This window comes from Hemicordylus capensis, chromosome 5 (assembly GCF_027244095.1).
Source record: "Hemicordylus capensis ecotype Gifberg chromosome 5, rHemCap1.1.pri, whole genome shotgun sequence".
Classification (NCBI taxonomy): domain Eukaryota; kingdom Metazoa; phylum Chordata; class Lepidosauria; order Squamata; family Cordylidae; genus Hemicordylus; species Hemicordylus capensis.
Genome location: NC_069661.1, coordinates 132,933,861 through 132,951,664, shown reverse-complemented (window position 1 = coordinate 132,951,664; position 17,804 = coordinate 132,933,861). Strand labels below are relative to the sequence as shown.

Genomic DNA, 17,804 nt, shown 5'->3' with positions numbered 1-17,804 from the left:
TGATAGATCTGCCCTCCAGGAATTTGTCTAAGCCCCTTTTAAAGCCATCGAAGCTAATGGCCATCACCACATCTCATGGCAGAGAATTCCAGAGATTAATTATTTGCTGTCTAAAAAAGTACTTCCTTTTGTTGGTCCTAAATTTCCTGGTCTTCAGTTTCATGGGATGAAACTTCCTTCATATATTTATGCACATTGCCAGCCACAGAAAGTTTGAGAATCGAGTTAAATTTCTGTTGGAGTCTTGTCCCTGGTACTTAAATTGATATATGTGAGAAAAAATACCTCCATTTATTCTGACTTGATTCACATGGGTGGTCTTTCAAGAACTTTCACTTCAGGCTGCTCATATGAGTAGTAAGAATGGCAACAGCATGGAGGCATTCCTTGCCCTGGGGCAAAGGAGATGAGAAGCAGCTTCCCCACCCCTACTGCTTTCCCTCCTTCTGCAGGCACTCTGATGCTCAGAGTGACCGTGTGGGTGCATGAGTGGTGATGTTCTGTAGAACATCCTGCTTGTCTACAAGGAGGCAGGGAGGAGCCTTCCTCCCCACCAGCCCTCCCCAGCATGCTGGTAAGTGTTTGTGAGAACAACCTTCATAAATCATTTTATTTACTTTTATCAAGTGCATTTTGTTTCCTCTCCCACTTCACCTAAAGAATATCCCCCACTCTGTTACACAAACAAGAGAGGGTGGGGAGTGAGAGTTGCTCTCAGATCCTGCCTAATGAGATCTGAGTGGTGACAGCAAAAATACCCTGAAGTAGAGTAACACCCTCATAGGTGCCCTGTAAAGCTTGGAGCCCTAGGCATGCACCTAATTCGCCAATATGGTCAGGCCAAACCTCTGTTCTTTTCTTGTAATCATGGGCAGAGTGAGCCAGCATTGGGTGAACGGGTTCAAAGAACCCGGGCGGCCACCAATCAGGGGCTGCAAGCACAGCCCCAGACACGCCCCCCACGTCTAACGTCAGATGCGGGGGGCATGATTTCAGCCCCAAATGAAATGCTGACAAAGACTTCGCTTTATCAGTCAGAATGCTTAATCTAGCATCTATTTCTGAAAGAGCTGGAAATGTTATTTCTCTTGTGGATGCATATTTGGAGCACCTGCTTCTATGCAGGAGGTAAAGTAGATACTTCACTTTCACAAAAATCTGAAGAAAAGAATTTAGGGGAGGCTACCCCTGCCCCCTCGCCAGCCACCTCCTCAATGTAACTCAATGGAGCAGAATGCTCATGGAATCAGAGGACAGTTAACAGACAACCAGGAGGGCAGAACTAATGGAACTCAGTGGCAAGGAGCAGGGAGGAAGAAGGGCATGAACAAAAAGGGCAGGAAATGTCAGCTTGAAGAATACTCCCTCAAGACAATCACAACCCCTTCTGCTTCTGAGAGTGAAAGGTGCCTAAAACTTTCACCACGCTCAGGCACAGGCGCAGGTAACACATGCACACCAAGAATATACTGCCATATAATATATTCCTGTGTGGCAGTATACTCCTGGTCCATACCTGTATCTATTTATTTTCATATTTAGCACACCTTTTAACAAAGATTAAGTCATCAAGGAGACTTCTAATAAAACAATATGATACTGTTTATTGTACTCATGAAACAGTATTAATAAACCACATGAGAAACAAATGGGGGATAAAAGAGCAGAGGTGTTTTTTATATTAAAAAATTAAAATGTAACATTGAGAGAAATCAATTATTAATAATAATCAGGAATCCAGTCAGAACACCTGATTCTAACTAACTTCTCATATGCTAAAAGGGAGCTGGTCCGATGGGTATCCCAAGTAGCACCAGGGCAAGTTCAGAGTGGTTGTGGGCTTTTAACAGTGTTGCTCCTAAGATTTCAAATCTTCACTGCTCAGGTAGACTGTTTCAGCTTAAAAACTGATGTTTACTCAACACTGCTGCTCTCTTCAGCTGACAGGTGGCTTTTTTATTGGCTGGGGGAAAGAAGAAATAGTCAGGCTGCCCATGCAAGGGCACCCAGGGCACCTGCTGTGCATTTTGCTGGTGAGGCTGGTCAGACTGCAGAGCTGCAGGAGAACCAGCAGTGGCACAATCCCCAATCAGGCCTGACAACAGTCACCTTCTGCAGCAAACATGAAGGTCATTTCTTTCAGAGTTTGATCCTGGAGAGGAAAAGGGATGCTTGAACAGAATGAGGCAGCTTCCAACGGTTACAACTGTGTGTTCACACAAAGAATTGTTACATAAAACTATCAGCTGGCTTGGAAGAGGAAAACTTCCTTTGTGTTTTTTTGGACACACACACACAATTCTACACATGCCTAGACTGGGATTCACCTCTCCTTTTTCTTTTGCAGTAACAATAGCCTACTCTTTATCTTATCATTGAACATCTGTAAATATTTGCACACTGCTGATGTGCCTTTTATGTTGTGAAGTGTTTTTTTTCTAGTATCATTTTATTTTATTATTATTATTTTTACATTTATATCCCACTCTTTCTCCAAGGAGCCCAGAGCGGTGTACTGCATACTTGAGTTTCTCTTTCACAACAACCCTGTGAAGTAGGTTAGGCTGAGAGAGAGGTGACTGGCCCAGAGTCACCCAGCTAGTTTCATGGCTGAATGGGGATTTGAACTCGGGTCTCCCCGGTCCTAGTCCAGCACTCTAACCACTGCTGTTTTAAATTGTGCATTTATTTGTTGTGGTTTCTTATTATTTTAATTGTTCTAAAACACTTTAGCTTGAATACTTGCTGTAAACTATTCAGTTAAGCATAGGTTTTCTGCTTACCAGCTACCCAGCGATAGAACTGGAAGTTCAGCGCACATGCAGGGGTGTATCTAGGGTAGGGCAGGCAGGGCACGTGCCCTGGGCGCCACTTGAAGGGAGGCGTAAATTCTTAAAATTTTTTTTTTTTTAATGGCCACCAAAAACAAAATGGCCACTGCACATGTTCAAATGGCCTCTGTGAGGCCCTAGGACATGCCCAGGCCTCGCAGAGGCCATTTGAGCATGCGTGGTGGCCATTTTGTTTTCAGTGGCCATTTAAAAAAAATATATATTTTTAAAACAGGCCACTGCACATGCTCAAATGGTCTCTGCGAGGCCCTAGAGGCCAACAGTTGGAGGGGTAACCTTTGCAGACCCCCCCACAGCCTATAGGAAGTGCCCCAAAGGGGTTACAGGTTAAAAAAAAACTAATTTAATATAATATAAGTCACTGTACACATATTCAGTTTGGCACTATGTACAGAGAATCAGGGCTTGTGAATACTGAGGTGAAGCTTATGAGCTAGGATTGTATTCATTTGCTCTTACTTTGCTTCTGGTGATAAGTGAGTTAAATGTGGTGTCTTAAAAATATGGTTATTAATGGTGAGTTTGTCCTTGAATCAGTGTGAAATCCTTAGTATTAAGGCCCACTGGGAGTTTCTTGCTCTCTTTCTCTCATTTTCACTGTCTTTCTGAAATACTAGAATAAATTCCAAGCAGTGACACAGTTGACTCTGCATATCCTTTAATTATTTTCAGAGTATCTGGGAAAAGTCAAATTCTCCATTTATTTTTAAAACTTATGTAATAGTGATGCTAGTAGATGCATAGTAGAGAATTAGACAGGCACTTCTGTTTAGTTTTCCAAGTACACCTCCACATAGTATTTGGGTATTTCATGAGCCCCAGCATACTGAAATTTGTAGTTTTCCAGCATTTTTTTGGTCTGGCCACATCCACTGCTAAATAGTTTTTGAAATTTTAAAAGATTAATGAGCTTGGCTTATATTTTTCAGCTGATATTATAGTAAAGTTATCTGAAAGATGGGTGTCAGATGTTTGGACAGGGGGTGCAATTTCAGTGCTTGCCCTAGGCGCTATTTTCCCTGCACACATGACTTTCTGCTGATTTGCTGCTTCGGAGAAAATTCAAGAACAGCCAGACTAGCCATTTTTAGATGGTGTTTATCATTGCTGGCTACTGGGTGCTTGACATAATGTGGCTGAAATAGTTCAATAACTTTCCTTCTTTACACACATAATTGTATAATTGATGTCTTTAGACATAACTGGAGTTAATGACTCTCAGAAGCTGAAAATACTAGCACTTCTGCTCTTTAAGTTAAAGTTGAAACAAAGACTAACTGTGGTGAAAATATGCTACTGATAGAAGTTTGATCCAGAATGGCAGTTCCATTCTGTCCCCCCCCCCCACCACCACCAAGAACAGATGAGGCTGCTTTATACTGAGTCAGACCATTGGTCCTAGCTCAGTATTATAGCACCGGTAGTGGTTCACCACAGTGCCAGTGAGGGATCTTTCCCAGATCCATTAACCTGAAGATGCCAAAATCTGAAGCTGTCACCTCCTACGTGAAATGCATTTACTAAAAACACTGAACTATTACCCTGTCCCCAGCAGCCAAGAGCTCCTGTATATTTTGAACAGTAAATACTCAAAAGGTGGTGCATGTTGACATTTATATTTTAACTGGGGTTGTCAGACCTCCTGAGTTTCAGACTTTGAGTCAGGAGTGGCTGTTCCATGAGACAAGGTGAGGCATTTACCCCAAATAGAAGAGTAAGAACATAAGAACAGCCCTACTGGATCAGGCCCAAAGCCTATCTAGTCCAGCATCCTGTTTCACACAATGGCCCATCAGATGTCTCTGAGAAGCCCACAGGCAATAGCTAAGGGCATGCCCCCTCTCTTGCTGTTGCTCCCCTGCAACTGGCATTCAGAGGCATCTTGCCTCTGAGGCTGGAGGTGGCCTATAGCCATCAGACTAGTAGCCATTGATAGACCTGTCCTCCATGAATCTGTCTATAAGAACATAATTTGTCTATAAGAACAATACTGGGGCATCAGCAGGTTGGCAAGATGCTCCCCCTCACCTCATCCACCTCCCTTTGCCACCCACTACCACTGGAGCAGCTCTTCGACAAGAGACAGCACAGCAGGGAGGTGTGTGTGTTTCTGCCCACCTGCGAAGTCAAGTAGCTATGCCATTGCCATACAGAAAAATAAAGAGGAGGAAGTGATGGTGTGTGTGTGTGTGTGTGTGTGTGTGTGTGTGTGTGTGTGTGTGTGAGTGAGTGAGAGAGAGAGAGAGAGAGAGTGTCATTTGGCACCCTGCCTCATGCACACTGAGGTATTGGGCTACCATTCACCCTGACATTTGAAGGGGCAGCACTTGGGAAATAAAAGATGACGCATGATAAAAGGGAGAGTAGAGCTTGTTTTCATTTGATGACTTAATTTTTTAGTGGGATTATTGATCCTGGCTAACTGAGTAAAAAGGCACCTTTTAAAGTGGTGAATCTCTTCTGTTTATCACGGAGAGAGCAACTGGCCCTATCCAACCCCAGCACAGCATTCCTTCAATGGCTGGTGCTGGTGTTACCTTGCATTTCTTTTTAGATTGTGAGCCCTTTGGAGACAGAGGAGCATCTCATTATTTATTTTTCTTTGAAAACCACTGTGAAACCTTATGTTGAAAAGCAGTCTATAAAATGTTTGTAGTCGTAGAGAACAGAAATGAGTGGGAAACCACCCCTTTACTTCTAAAGGGGAATCCTCAACAGATTCCCCTTTACAAGCATAGCAACTCAAACTGCTGATCTGGTTCGGTCAAACAGACTGGACCAGCCGGTCAGTTTGACTGAACTGGTCTGGCAACACATGGTTTGGTTCGAATTCGATCTGAACCAAACCACAATTTTTGCTTCATGCACACCCCTACTGTGCTTCTATAGAATACTTTTATAACAATGGTAAATATACTAATGGTATAGTTTACTTAGAACATTTTAAAGAGAGAGAAATCCTAAACTGATTCAGACATGGTTTTGATTAGTGTGAAAAATTGTTCTTAAGGGTTTCTTTTACTCATTTCGTTTTACTGTGTTCTTTTGTCTCACACTGTCATTCTTTTTGATTGTTATATTATTGGCACAATTTCTTGTCTATGGGATGGGGGTCCTGATAAGCTCTAAAGGGTGGCGGGGGAGGGGGCAACAAGAGAGATAGTTAAAGGGTCTTACCCACTGGTGTAGTGACTGGTGCCACCTCTAGCCCCCACTTGTCCCCATTGGCGCAGCCCACAGCCTGCCCAAGTGCATTGATGTCTCTTTTAGCAAGTCACATGTGCTATGGTGGCACTGCTCAAACTCCGTGGATGCGCAGAGGCCAGAACAGTGCTGCTGCCACATGGAAAGCTTGCTAAAAAAGGCACTGGTGTGCTTGAGCAGGCTGTGGGCTGCATCAGTGGGAGTGAGCAGCAGTGCCAGCAGCCATGCCAGGGGTAAGACCCTTTAACTACCTCTCTCTCCCGCGCCCAACACTTGTTTGATGCCAAACCGGTCTGCCTAAACCAGGCTTGGTTTGGTTCAATCGCAGACCAAACTCCATTTGGTTCTTGATCTTGCTTCTGAACTGACCTGGAACAAGGTGAACCAGTTTGGCATCAAATGGCTCATGCACACCCCTAAAGCACAGAAAAAGCTCAGGAAGCCATGTTTGGAGGAGGAGGAGATATGAAGCTGCTACTCAAAATGTGTGGACATTGGACGATACTTGATGAAACTTCAAAAGCCAAAGGGGTAGCTGGCTAAAATTTGCAGTGATTGGATGGGGATATAGTGCCCTTAATATCTCATTGCCCTAGCCCATAACTAGCAAAACTAGAACAAATTCTGCAAAAAGTAAAATATACAGCCTAATTGCAGGCAAAATATGGCCATTATTAACATGTGTGTAGTTTACATCATTTATATCGTCCATAGAATTCTAATTTTCTAGGCACAGAATTGGGATTCTATGCCTCTATGCAGAGTTTTAATTCTTTAGCAGAGAGTACACAAAATCCTGACCATGGGACCATCAGCACGATTTTCTGCAGACCTGGCAACAGCTCTCCAAGGCCTTAAGCAGTGGATTGTTCTAGCCCTGTTCCCCAAGATCCTTTTGACCAGATATGCTGCAGATTGAGCCTGGCACTATCTGCATGCAGAGCTTGTGCTCTCCCACTGAGCCATAATCATTCTCCTGCTGGCTTCCTAGGTGACCATCAAAAGACTTAAGGGAATCCATTATTATATACAGTAGGACTGCTTCTTCAGGGCCTTTTTAAGACTCTGAGAGGCCAGAGGGCAGAATGCTCATTTGAGCCCTTCCGCTCCCCCATCATTTTCTTCTCACTGCATCCTGTGTCAATTTAATTTTCCAAAGCTTGGGAAATGCTAGATATGCATATAATATTTTCAAAAATAATCTCTATTGGCATCAAAATTTTAAAAAAGAGTATGTTGTGGCTGATATTGTGGTGGAGTTTGTTGCCGCATAACATCTATGGAATAAACTCCACCCATCAGCCAGTGGTAGCCAATGAGTCCTGGGATGGGGAAGCAGTGAAATGATAGTCACACTACTGGTGTACTGAAGTACTTTTATGATGGCATTACTGAAGTACTTTTTCACAAAGCATATAATTAATCTATGGAACTCTATGGAATAAACTCCACCCATCAGCCAGTGGTAGCCAATGAGTCCTGGGATGGGGAAGCAGTGAAATGATAGTCACACTACTGGTGTACTGAAGTACTTTTATGATGGCATTACTGAAGTACTTTTTCACAAAGCATATAATTAATCTATGGAACTCTCTGCCACAAGATGTAGTGATAGCCACTAGCTTGGATGGCCACTAGTATGGATGGCTTTAAAATGGGCTTACACAAATTTATGGTCTATCAATGGCTACTAGTCTGATGGCTATAGGCCACCTCCAGCTACCAGCTGCAGGGGAGCAACAGCAGGAGAGAGGGCATGCTCTCACCTCTTGCTTATGGGCTTCTTAGAGGCATCTGGTGGTCCACTGTGTGGAGCAGGATGCTGGACTGGATGGGCCTTGGGACTGATCTGGTGGGGCTGTTCTTATGTCCTTTCCCCTTGCACTCGGTCGGGTCCATGCTTCGCTGCACACTTTGCCCCAGGCAACCACTCAGCTGGCTGATGGGTATGTGCAGCAGCCTCCATGGGGTCAACAAGAAAATGTCAGCAACTTGCCATGTTGACTCCTCAAATTGCCACCACACATGCCCATCAGAAAGGTGCGCAGCAGGGATAAGGTGCTCAACAGAACACAGGTCCAGTCGAGTGTACAGGATGCTGGACCAGGCTAGCCCTCTCTGCTGGCAACAGCAGTGAGTAAGGAACATAGGAACATAGAAAGCTGCCATATACTGAGTCAGAGCATTGGTCCATCTAGCTCAATATTTTCTACCCAGACTGGCAGCGGCTTCTCCAAGGTTGCAGGCAGGAGACTCTCTCAGTCCTATCTTGGAGGTGCCAGGGAGGGAACGTGGAACCTTCTGCATGAAAGTCCCTGTTTTTGAAGTCCTCTGCTCCCTTTCTCACTGCCCTCCATGCCCACTGTCCACCACTGCCATCAGCCAAAGCAGCAAGACAGCTACAGGAATCCAATAGGTCCAAAAATACTAAGTAGAACCAGCATAGATACTGTTTGCTATTCTCGAGAGGCCTGCCTGATCCTTGCCTGTTCAACTGTTGACAATAAAATGCCAAGCAGGATCTTCCAGAGGGGTAGCTGTGTTGCACCAAATGCAGCCAACAGTTTTGTAGCACCTTAAGGACTAATAGATAGATTTATGATGGCAGATGTTTTCATGAACTAAACCAATTTCATCTGAAACTGAATCTGTCAGAAGTAACTGGAGCCAGAGTGACTGTAGAATTATTATCTCTCAGGCTCTCTAGCCTGGCTTTTTTACGCCTCACAGCAAAGGTGCTTGTGGAAGGGCAAGTTGCTATTTTTGTTGCTAATTCATGGAAATAGTTGAAAATCCTATTGAAAAAGTGAAATCCATTTAGCTTGGGGCAAGGAGAAGGGCAGCTGTTTTTATTGCTCAGTTGTGGGAATAGTTTATTCCTCTTCCAAACATTTTGTATTTATTTTTATTTAGCATGTTTGTGTACCGCTCACTACCAAAGTCTCTAGGTGGTTGAGACTTCAAACATGAAGAATAATTCATGGCACCTGACATCAACCACAATGTATATTTCTAATGTGTGTCTAAATTAGTTAGTTCATACCATAATGACATTACTACAAAGCAGAGGGTGAGGGGGTTGGTGATTTCTCCCACTGATTAATAGTCTTTGAACATCAGGGTTTGTGAGATGCTGAAAGGGGGGAAAACATTGTCAGTGTTGCCTATTAAGAACTTCAGCTGAACCAGTTAAGTATTCCTTTCTGTCAGCCAAGCTAGGAGAAAGAATGACTTAATGGACTACATGAAGTTAATGGCCCAGTAAATAGCATGTGTGGGGAAACCTTACATACTGAAATAACCCTTGATGCTGGGGTTGTAGTTGTTTAGTTGTTTTTTTGTTTAATTAGTTTTATTGCCTTGAATGAAAAGGACCAATCTGATAATTTCAAATACTGAACCATACTTTAGATGGGGCCCCTTCCATGTGTGGGACCCAAGGCAATTATCCCTCTTGTGCGCCCGCCCCCTCCAAAAAGGCCTTGGGCCCAACATTATAATATGTTTGATATTGCTGCTTTGACAATAGATCATCTGGTGGTTGTTGTTTTGCTTTTTTACTGCTTCATTGTTGTATAGCATTCACCTCTTCTTCTTTTTAAATTCATTGTAAGCTGCCTTGGGGTTTCTCTTTGCTGAAAAGAGGAGAGCCAGTGTGGTGTAGTGGTTAGAGTGCTGGACTAGGACTGGGGAGACCCGAGTTCAAATCCCCATTCAGCCATGATACTTGCTGGATGACTCTGGGCCAGTCACTTCTCTCTCAGCCTAACCTACTTCACAGGGTTGTTGAGAGGAGAAACTTAAGTATGTAGTACACCGCTCTGGGCTCCTTGGAGGAAAATGTGAAAAGGAAAATATCCTTGGAGGATATAAAATGTAAAAAAATAAAAATAAATAAATAAAAATAAAGTGCAGGGTACCAAATAAATAAATGAAATAAGTAAATATCACAGGTAAAAAGTTGACTCCAGTCTTAATCATGCAGTTACTCTTCCAATAATACATTTTGGGAAATATGCAGATTGGAGAATTCTGCATTCCTTTGAGTTAGTCTGAAGGTGCTCATGAGTTCGTTCTCCCATCTATTATTGTTCTTGTGGGTTCTTAAACCTCTATTTAACCTTCTTCTTTGGCTGCAGATGAACCTACAGACTCAAAGCAAAACGGATCTGAAACAACCATGTTTAGTCTGAGTTTGGTTTAAGCCATTAAAAAATGACCAATCACCACATCAATCAGTCAGACATTTCTGGGAGTTCCTCAGGTTCACTGAACACTTATGAACTTAGTGAATATTTTGGTAAATGTACTTCAGGGTTAAAAGAAGAACTAGCTTTTACACAAATAATGCTGAAAAATTATTCACACTGAAGTATAATCACTTGAATCTAAAGTCCATCACATTTTCCAAACTAGTTCAGGTCCATGTTAATACGCTGGGATCAGATGATAGCCTCCAACAAACTACTGCGCCATGCTTGGCTCCAACATTGCCCTCATCAATGACTATGGCCATAGGGCAGGATTACAGATATGAAAAACTCTGATCTGAAATTTTCCTAATGTCAACAAAAGTCTTTTTGCTTCCCTTGAAATCCCTCAAATGTTCTACATGAGAAGGAGCCCCCAAGTTTGCTTGAATTTTGCTTTTAACAAAGCATTCAGTGGAAATACTAGTGGCTCACTCCAATGAAAGTTAAGCACTTTTCAGACTCATTGATTTCAAGGGAAGATACACACTTCAGAAAGAAAACTGCTGAACTTTGGCTGGATCATGCCCTATGTTTCTCTGTTCATATGATTCCTTCCCAGTCTGGTATTTGTTCCCCAACTGCATACTGATGCTGACATGAGAAAGTGAGCTAAAATGATCAGAATTTCAATTCATTACAGAGACCATGTGGGACAAGAGGGAGATATTTAGAACAGAAGTCTTGTTTAGTGTCTTGTTTAGCTAACTACTTTTTAAAAACAATTTAGTCCAAGGGATTTGGAAACTTGGGCTGAAATCCTCCCTCAGACACAAAGCTAGCTGACTAGCCTTGGGTGAGTCCCTGTATCTGTACCAACCTTGCAGGGGCGTAGCAAGGTTGGAGTGGGCCCAGAGACAAGATTTTAAAATGCTCCCCCCTTTCTGAAGCTCATCTCATGAAGAAATCATTTAATCTTAAGTCAGAAATCTTAAATGAGGCTGAGTAGTGGTAACAAAAAACACAATAAAATTTATTATATCTATATCTATATCTATATATCCCATGTGCCACAACAGGACATAATCCTAAATTATTTTTTAAAAGGTTTTGTAAATTGTGGACGCTGCAAGTCATTTAATGGTACTAGAGAAAGACATGCTGTTCTGGTAGCTCCAGGTCTTAACACTTCCAGCCTTGGGAGATCTCTGTTTGTACCCCCTTTCTGGCGGCATGCCACTGCCTCCTGAAGACCTTTCTGTTCAGGGAGACCTTTGGCTTTTATGTTGGCTGATTCTTTTTTGCTGATGCTCTTTTCTAGACTGGACTAGAAGACCTCCAAGGCCCCTTCCAGCTCTAAAATTCTATGATTCAAATTCTGTAATTCCTTATACTGTGATTTTTGTAATTGTATTTTATCTACTATTCTGCCACTCGTGTGTTTTGTTTTGTTTTTGTTAGCTGCATTGTTAGTTTTTATTGTTAGTTTATTGTTTTTTGTTTTTTATTGTTAGTTTATTGTTAGTTTGTGTTAAGTTTGTTTTTGTTAGCTGCATTGAGTGGTTCTTTTTTGAACTAGAAAGGCAAAATATACATATTCTTAATTAATAAATAATCCTAATGCAGAACAACAAATGGTGCAGGTTATATTCAGAATTTCAGAGCATTTGTATTGTTGTTGTTTATTCGATTTCTATATCGCCCTTCCAAAAATGGCTCAGGGCAGTTTACACAGAGAAATAATAAATAAATAAGATGGATCCCTGTCCCCAAAGGGCTCACAATCTAAAAAGAAACATAAGATAGACACCAGCAACAGTCACTGGAGGTACTGTGCTGAGGGTGGATAGGGCCAGTTACTCCCCCCCCCGCTAAATAAAAAGAATCACCATGTTAAAAGGTGCCTCTTTGCCAAGTTAGCAGGGGTTATAATAATAAAATTTATTTGTTAGTCACCCCAAAACAATTTTTTCTCTGTGTGTTTTTAACCCTCACACCTAAAGGATGGATAATGCCCTTTAAGATGCCGAGAAGAGAAGGAACATGGACCAGAAGGTTCCACCTGAAGAAGCACTCATAAAGCTTTCTGAAGTATGTGGTCAGTGGGAAATTTTCCCATGTAACTTAAAGGAAAAGAGGAGTTACTGAGGTTTTATTTTATACAATGTATTACTGTTCTCTTCTGCCATGTGTATTATTCACAGAGATTCCAAATAATTCACATTCTTGGATGGTTTCACACTAACCTGTCATCATAAAGAAGCTGAAAAAGAATTCTAGGACATTTGGACTAAAAGAAGAGGAAACAATGACATTAATATCTCTTATACAGTATTCCTATTCATATCAGATAGTTTTGTATTTGCTTCATATTTATGCATTACAGTAAGTGCATAAATGCATTTATTCAACTGCTTATGAATAACAAAATGTGCATAACTCATCTGATACGCAGGTTTGCTTTTAAAATAATGATCTTTGGGGGTCTTGGAGAAAAAATCCAACCTCAGATAGAATATACATGGCATTGAAATAATAGCATTAAATTAGAGTAAAGCAGAAAAAAGAACTTCAGTTATTCGGAATGGTACTTGTGTGTGTGTGCAGCAAGCGCCACTACGTGCAAGTTGAACAAATGTTGTGAGTTCACAAAGCTTATGACTCAGTAGGAAGAGAGTCAAGAAGCAAACTGTCTTGGCTTTTTCCTCATACTTTAAGGAATCCCTTACCTACTCGAAGCTCTTGGCCGAAGACCGTTTTCTCTCCCAGTGCTGAGCAGTTCCACCTGCCATATCGGAACTGGTACTGGCACTCATTGATTCCCATCTGAGCCCCTTCTCCGATCACTATGATGGCATCAGGACGGCTCTGGCAGATTGCTCGTTGCCGAGGGGCCAAGCCAGGGATTTTGTTGCAGATTATGTTTGCTCCTAAAGCCACCACAGATGACAAAGCTCTGAGAAAAGCAGAAAAGAAGCATTAGAGCTAATGGAGGCCATTCGTTCCATTTCCTTGATAGCATAGCGTGCTGGACAAGGCAGTGGGTTACAAGCTAAAAGGCTGGAAGATGCTTCCTATATAATTACACACACTTATCCCAACCTCTTTGGTCTGGCAATAAGGCTGGAAACCTTGCATGACTTTCGGTAATGCCTGGTTTCACTTGGACCAGAGTTACCACATGTACAATCCATCTTACAGAATATTGGCACTTTCAACCTCTGCCTGTGATCAGACTAGGAAGTGAGGAGATGTGAGAAACAGATATTAAAATTTAATTTGGATGTTTTGAAATCTTGATGGTTGAAGTGTATGCTGAGCTGAGTGGGCACTGGCTCCGCCTTGCTGTAGAATGCTTTCAAGCCAGGACATCCCCTTTTAATTTTAAACCACAACATAAAAAGTAGGGAATGACTTTATTCGACCAACATTCACATTCATTATTATAAACATGAGGTGCTGAATGATTAATAGGAACTTGTGCGCATAAATTTCAGAGTCAGATTTTTCAGTCCTGGAAAGTGGTTTGGAGCTTTTCATGAAAGCGTCTAAAGCATTTAGTTAGAGTAAAAGAAACAGTTTGCAATGATAGTAACAGACACACATATACATTTCATTAAAGCTGTTTTGTAATGCAGAACATAATGCTGTTTCAACAATCAACAGCTTCAAGGTTGCAATCCAGCTCTACTCATATCCATGGGAGCTTTGCTGTTGACTTCAGTAGAACGGGGAGTGTGCCAACAGTAAATTCTACCTTCAGTTTATAAGCCTATGAGATTGTGGGTCTGAATCCCTCAGCACCACTGGCTCAAGGGGGAATCGCCACTGTTGGGAACAGAATGCTAGATTCGATGATCCTGAGTCTGACCCAACAAGGCTCTTGTTATGTTTTCAAGTCCAGAGTAGGAGATAATGCCATCCTAATGTGCACTACCGTCTAAATGCAGCCACCGAGGAGTGTAGTGGTTTTATTTCTGGTTTACCCAGTGGAAAAGGAGGCAGCAGTGCTGGGAAAGAAGGCAGGAAAATAACCTGACTGTGCATGAGCCAAGATGCTTCCAGCTACCTCCTGTAAAGGCCTGCCATAAACTTCTGCTGCCTGTACCAAGCAAATGAAAGAGGAAGAACAGCTTGCACACTACAAAGAACAGAGAGTTGTCAGAAAGCAGAGAGTCAGCTGAAGACTGAAGCACAAAATTTCTAGCTCTGAGATTTTGCAGAGTTACTGCCAAGGCACCCTCAGTAGGCCCTATGAAGGACTGGGTGAGACATAGGCATCAAAAATGCTCTCATCATGCTTCCTCTAACTGTCCTGATGATCCTTGCGAAGTAGAAGTGATGAAACTGTTGAAACAGTGGGCCCTTGGCTGATCGTGGGGCCCTGGTAAATATCCAACTTTGCCACCAGCTGGAGCTAGGCCTAAACAAGTGTGTGGTTTATAAAACAACATATTAATATCTGTTGATGGAAATGCAACAGTCATGTCTACTTTAAGTTGCCTTTCCCCTAGAAAAAAATATATTAAAATGTCATTTGCTACACTGGATCCTGCACACTACATTCACAGAGGCGCTCTAACTCCTGGACATTGGGACCCCAGTCTGTGGCCTCCAAGGTCGGGGCGGGGGGCTCCAAATGGCCGGGCGGGGTCCTGCCACCACCCCGGGCCTGCCCTGCTGCTCCAAACCTCTATTTGTTTGTTTTTATTTCAGCCACCGCATGGCCAAGGGGTGGCCATTGCGGTGGGGGTGGGTGAGCCGAGAAGTCCTTCTCCACACACACCCAGCGGTGGCCTGTCCATTCAGCCCAGCATCTCTTACTCACGGGCTTGCTCCCTCAGAGGCCACCGCACGGCCGAGGGGTGGCTGTTGCGGTGGGGGTGGGTGAGCCGAGAAGTCCTTCTCCACACACACCCAGCGGTGGCCTGTCCATTCAGCCCAGCATTTCTTACTCACGGGCTTGTTCCCTCAGAGGCCTGCGAAGATCTCTCTCAACTGCCCAGGCGCACCTTGCAGTTAGCAGGAGACACTGGGCCGAAAAGACAGGCCCAGCGTCACAATGGCCGCCACCACCGGGGTGGAGAAAGACTGCTCGGCTCACTCCCCGGCAGCCACCCCTCAACCACATGACAGCTGAAAAAAATTTTTCAAAGGTTCGGCATGGCAGGAGGCCCCCAAAAGTAGATTTCAGGAGGCCTTGCATGGGGAGGGGCTCATGGTGAGGGCAGTCAAGGTATCAAAATTAACTAAGTGTGCCCCTGTATATTCACATCAACGTACTGGTGGTCTAAGCTTCTTCAGCTCTCCAGGAGCCTTAATCCTCAAGATTCTGATCAGCTGCCGCTGCTGCTCACCCACTCTTGCCTCATGCACTTTTTGGGGCCTGCCACTGAGCTCAGGGCTCAGTGGTGTAGACAGAGCACACATTTGGTATTCAGAAGGTCACAGGTTCAATTCCCCAGCTAAACAGAAACCTTAAGTAGCAGAAAGTCCTTTGCTTCATACTTCAAATGGCCACATTCTGTGAAAGCAGGCTATACTGGGCTAGATTGACCAATGATCTCCCTCTACAACAACAGAACGGTATATTTATATACCGCTTTCCAATACAAGTCCCCAAAGCAGTTCACATAGATATAAATCAATAAATAAAATGGCTCCTTGTCCTCAAAAGGCTCACAATTTAAAAAGGAACATAAGACAGCCACCAGCAACAGCCACTGGAGGGATGCTGTGCTGGGGATGGATAGGGCCAATTGCTCTCCCACTACTCAACAAAGAAAATTGCCACTTTTAGAAGGTGCCTCTTTGCTCAGTTAGCAGGCTCTGCCTTTTATATAGGCAGTATAAGGGAATCATACTGGAAATACTACCCTAATTTGTCTCCTTACATCATCACAATCTGTCCTGGGAAAAAGAGAAGGATGTGTACCAAGGGATTGGTTCACACTGTGTATCTACAGTACTTGATGTCTCACAGCCAAAAGACTTCACTAAGAAGCATTGTGCTTATTTATTTCACTACTGTCAGGATCAACTGCTCAAGGCAGTTTACAACAAGAACAATTCCACATGAAGAGGGTGTGAATTAATCCAAGGAGTTGGATTAATAGCTGGATCCATATATGCAGCAGAATGTAGTAGTAATAAAGGAGCAGAGACTGAGATAGTAGTATGGACTGCAGATGGCAGGGCTATATTTTAATGTTCACCCTGGTGTGTGTGTGTGTTTTTAAACCTCACTGCAGCTAGACGTCTAGCATACCAAGCAGAATGTTCCTAGACCAAACTCCTTTCAGCTGTGCTAGTTTTCTTCTTGCAGATACATTCTTGTTTGTATGCAGAGTAACCTTCCAAAATATGGTTCATCCCACCTGTAGAAATGGGCTAGTTGATGATGTTAGAGGGCCCTTGTTCTCTTAGAGACACACTGGGCCTCCTTTCTGAAAAATGAAACCCCCAACTTTCATTTATAAAAAGTATTCTTAAGCTGTCCTCCCATTACAAAAAAACCCCCATTAAAAAACAAAACAAAAACAAACATTGTGAGGGTCCAAAGGATAAACCTCTCCTTCAATGCCAAGACTACAAATAGGTCAGTAGTATCCCTGGGCATGTATAGGGGAAGAGTTTTAGGTTAGAAGGGATAACTTGCAGGCAGGTGGATCTCTGGCAACTCACATGTTATTAATTAAAAAGCACTGGTTAATAGCCATCTTCCCGCACTGCCCTGGGCAGGGACAGAGCATCAGTACCTCTCGGCTTCTCTGGCTATTGGGGTGGGCATGGCCATGTAGGCTGTCATGGAGAGCGCCTGCACTTCTGAACTGGCAACTACATCACTGCTCATAGCATTGCACTCCTATACAAATGCTAACTCCACCCCTGTCCTGCCCCAAATGTATACATTAAGAAGTCACTAGCAAAACATGAGATCCAGTTCCCAAGGACAGCAAAGACATTTTACAGATTGAATTAGGTACAATAGAATGATATGGTAGTGAGTAACATGTTGATCTCTGACCCATCCTTATCCCTTTCCCCTCTCAGTTAACTAAAACCTGAGCTCCTTTCAGACACTAATGTTGAGAAGGAATTTAGAATGACATATTTCCATATTTGCATTATTGCCATTCCTCCAACTGTTTAGTTCCCTTAGTTACATGCAAAGTAAAGCTCTCAGTTACCTATCACATAGCTGGATGAAACATTACTGCCCCTAAGGATGGTGTCATTTTACACAGAGGTGATAAAGCGGGCTACTCCGTGCCCCAAAAGTGCTCAAAGCTTTTCAAGTGCTCCAAATGAATACTCAAAAAAACCTTGAGGGACTTATCTGGTGTCCAGATGAATATTCAAGGAGGCCACTGGATTCCTATCCCAAGGTAAAAAGCTTTACCTTAGGGAATAGGAAGGAGGAGCCAGCTGGCACTGCCATAGCATGTGGAGCATCTTTTCCCACCAGAGAAAAGGACTTGAGTCTATGTGGTATTCTAGACCCTTGGGGAAACGGGAGAGAGTACGGGGCAGTTAAGATCCCCAGTGGAAAAAAGAT

General features: G+C 43.1%; 1 protein-coding gene across 6 annotated transcripts in view; it reads right to left on the bottom strand.

The window, feature by feature from the left end:
- Window positions 1-17,804, bottom strand: part of WNT7B (Wnt family member 7B) — a 165,218-nt gene that overhangs the window by 34,444 nt on the left and 112,970 nt on the right. For 2 of the 6 annotated variants that reach the window (XM_053258412.1, XM_053258415.1), the window contains exon 2: window positions 12,976-13,202. In XM_053258412.1, the coding sequence (XP_053114387.1) occupies window positions 12,976-13,202 (227 nt within the window). Of the gene's footprint in view, window positions 1-12,975; window positions 13,203-13,856; window positions 13,926-15,070; window positions 15,142-15,723; window positions 15,743-17,804 lie in introns of those variants that run through there. The other 4 variants (XM_053258418.1, XM_053258414.1, XM_053258417.1 and 1 more) reach the window with 4 other exon arrangements.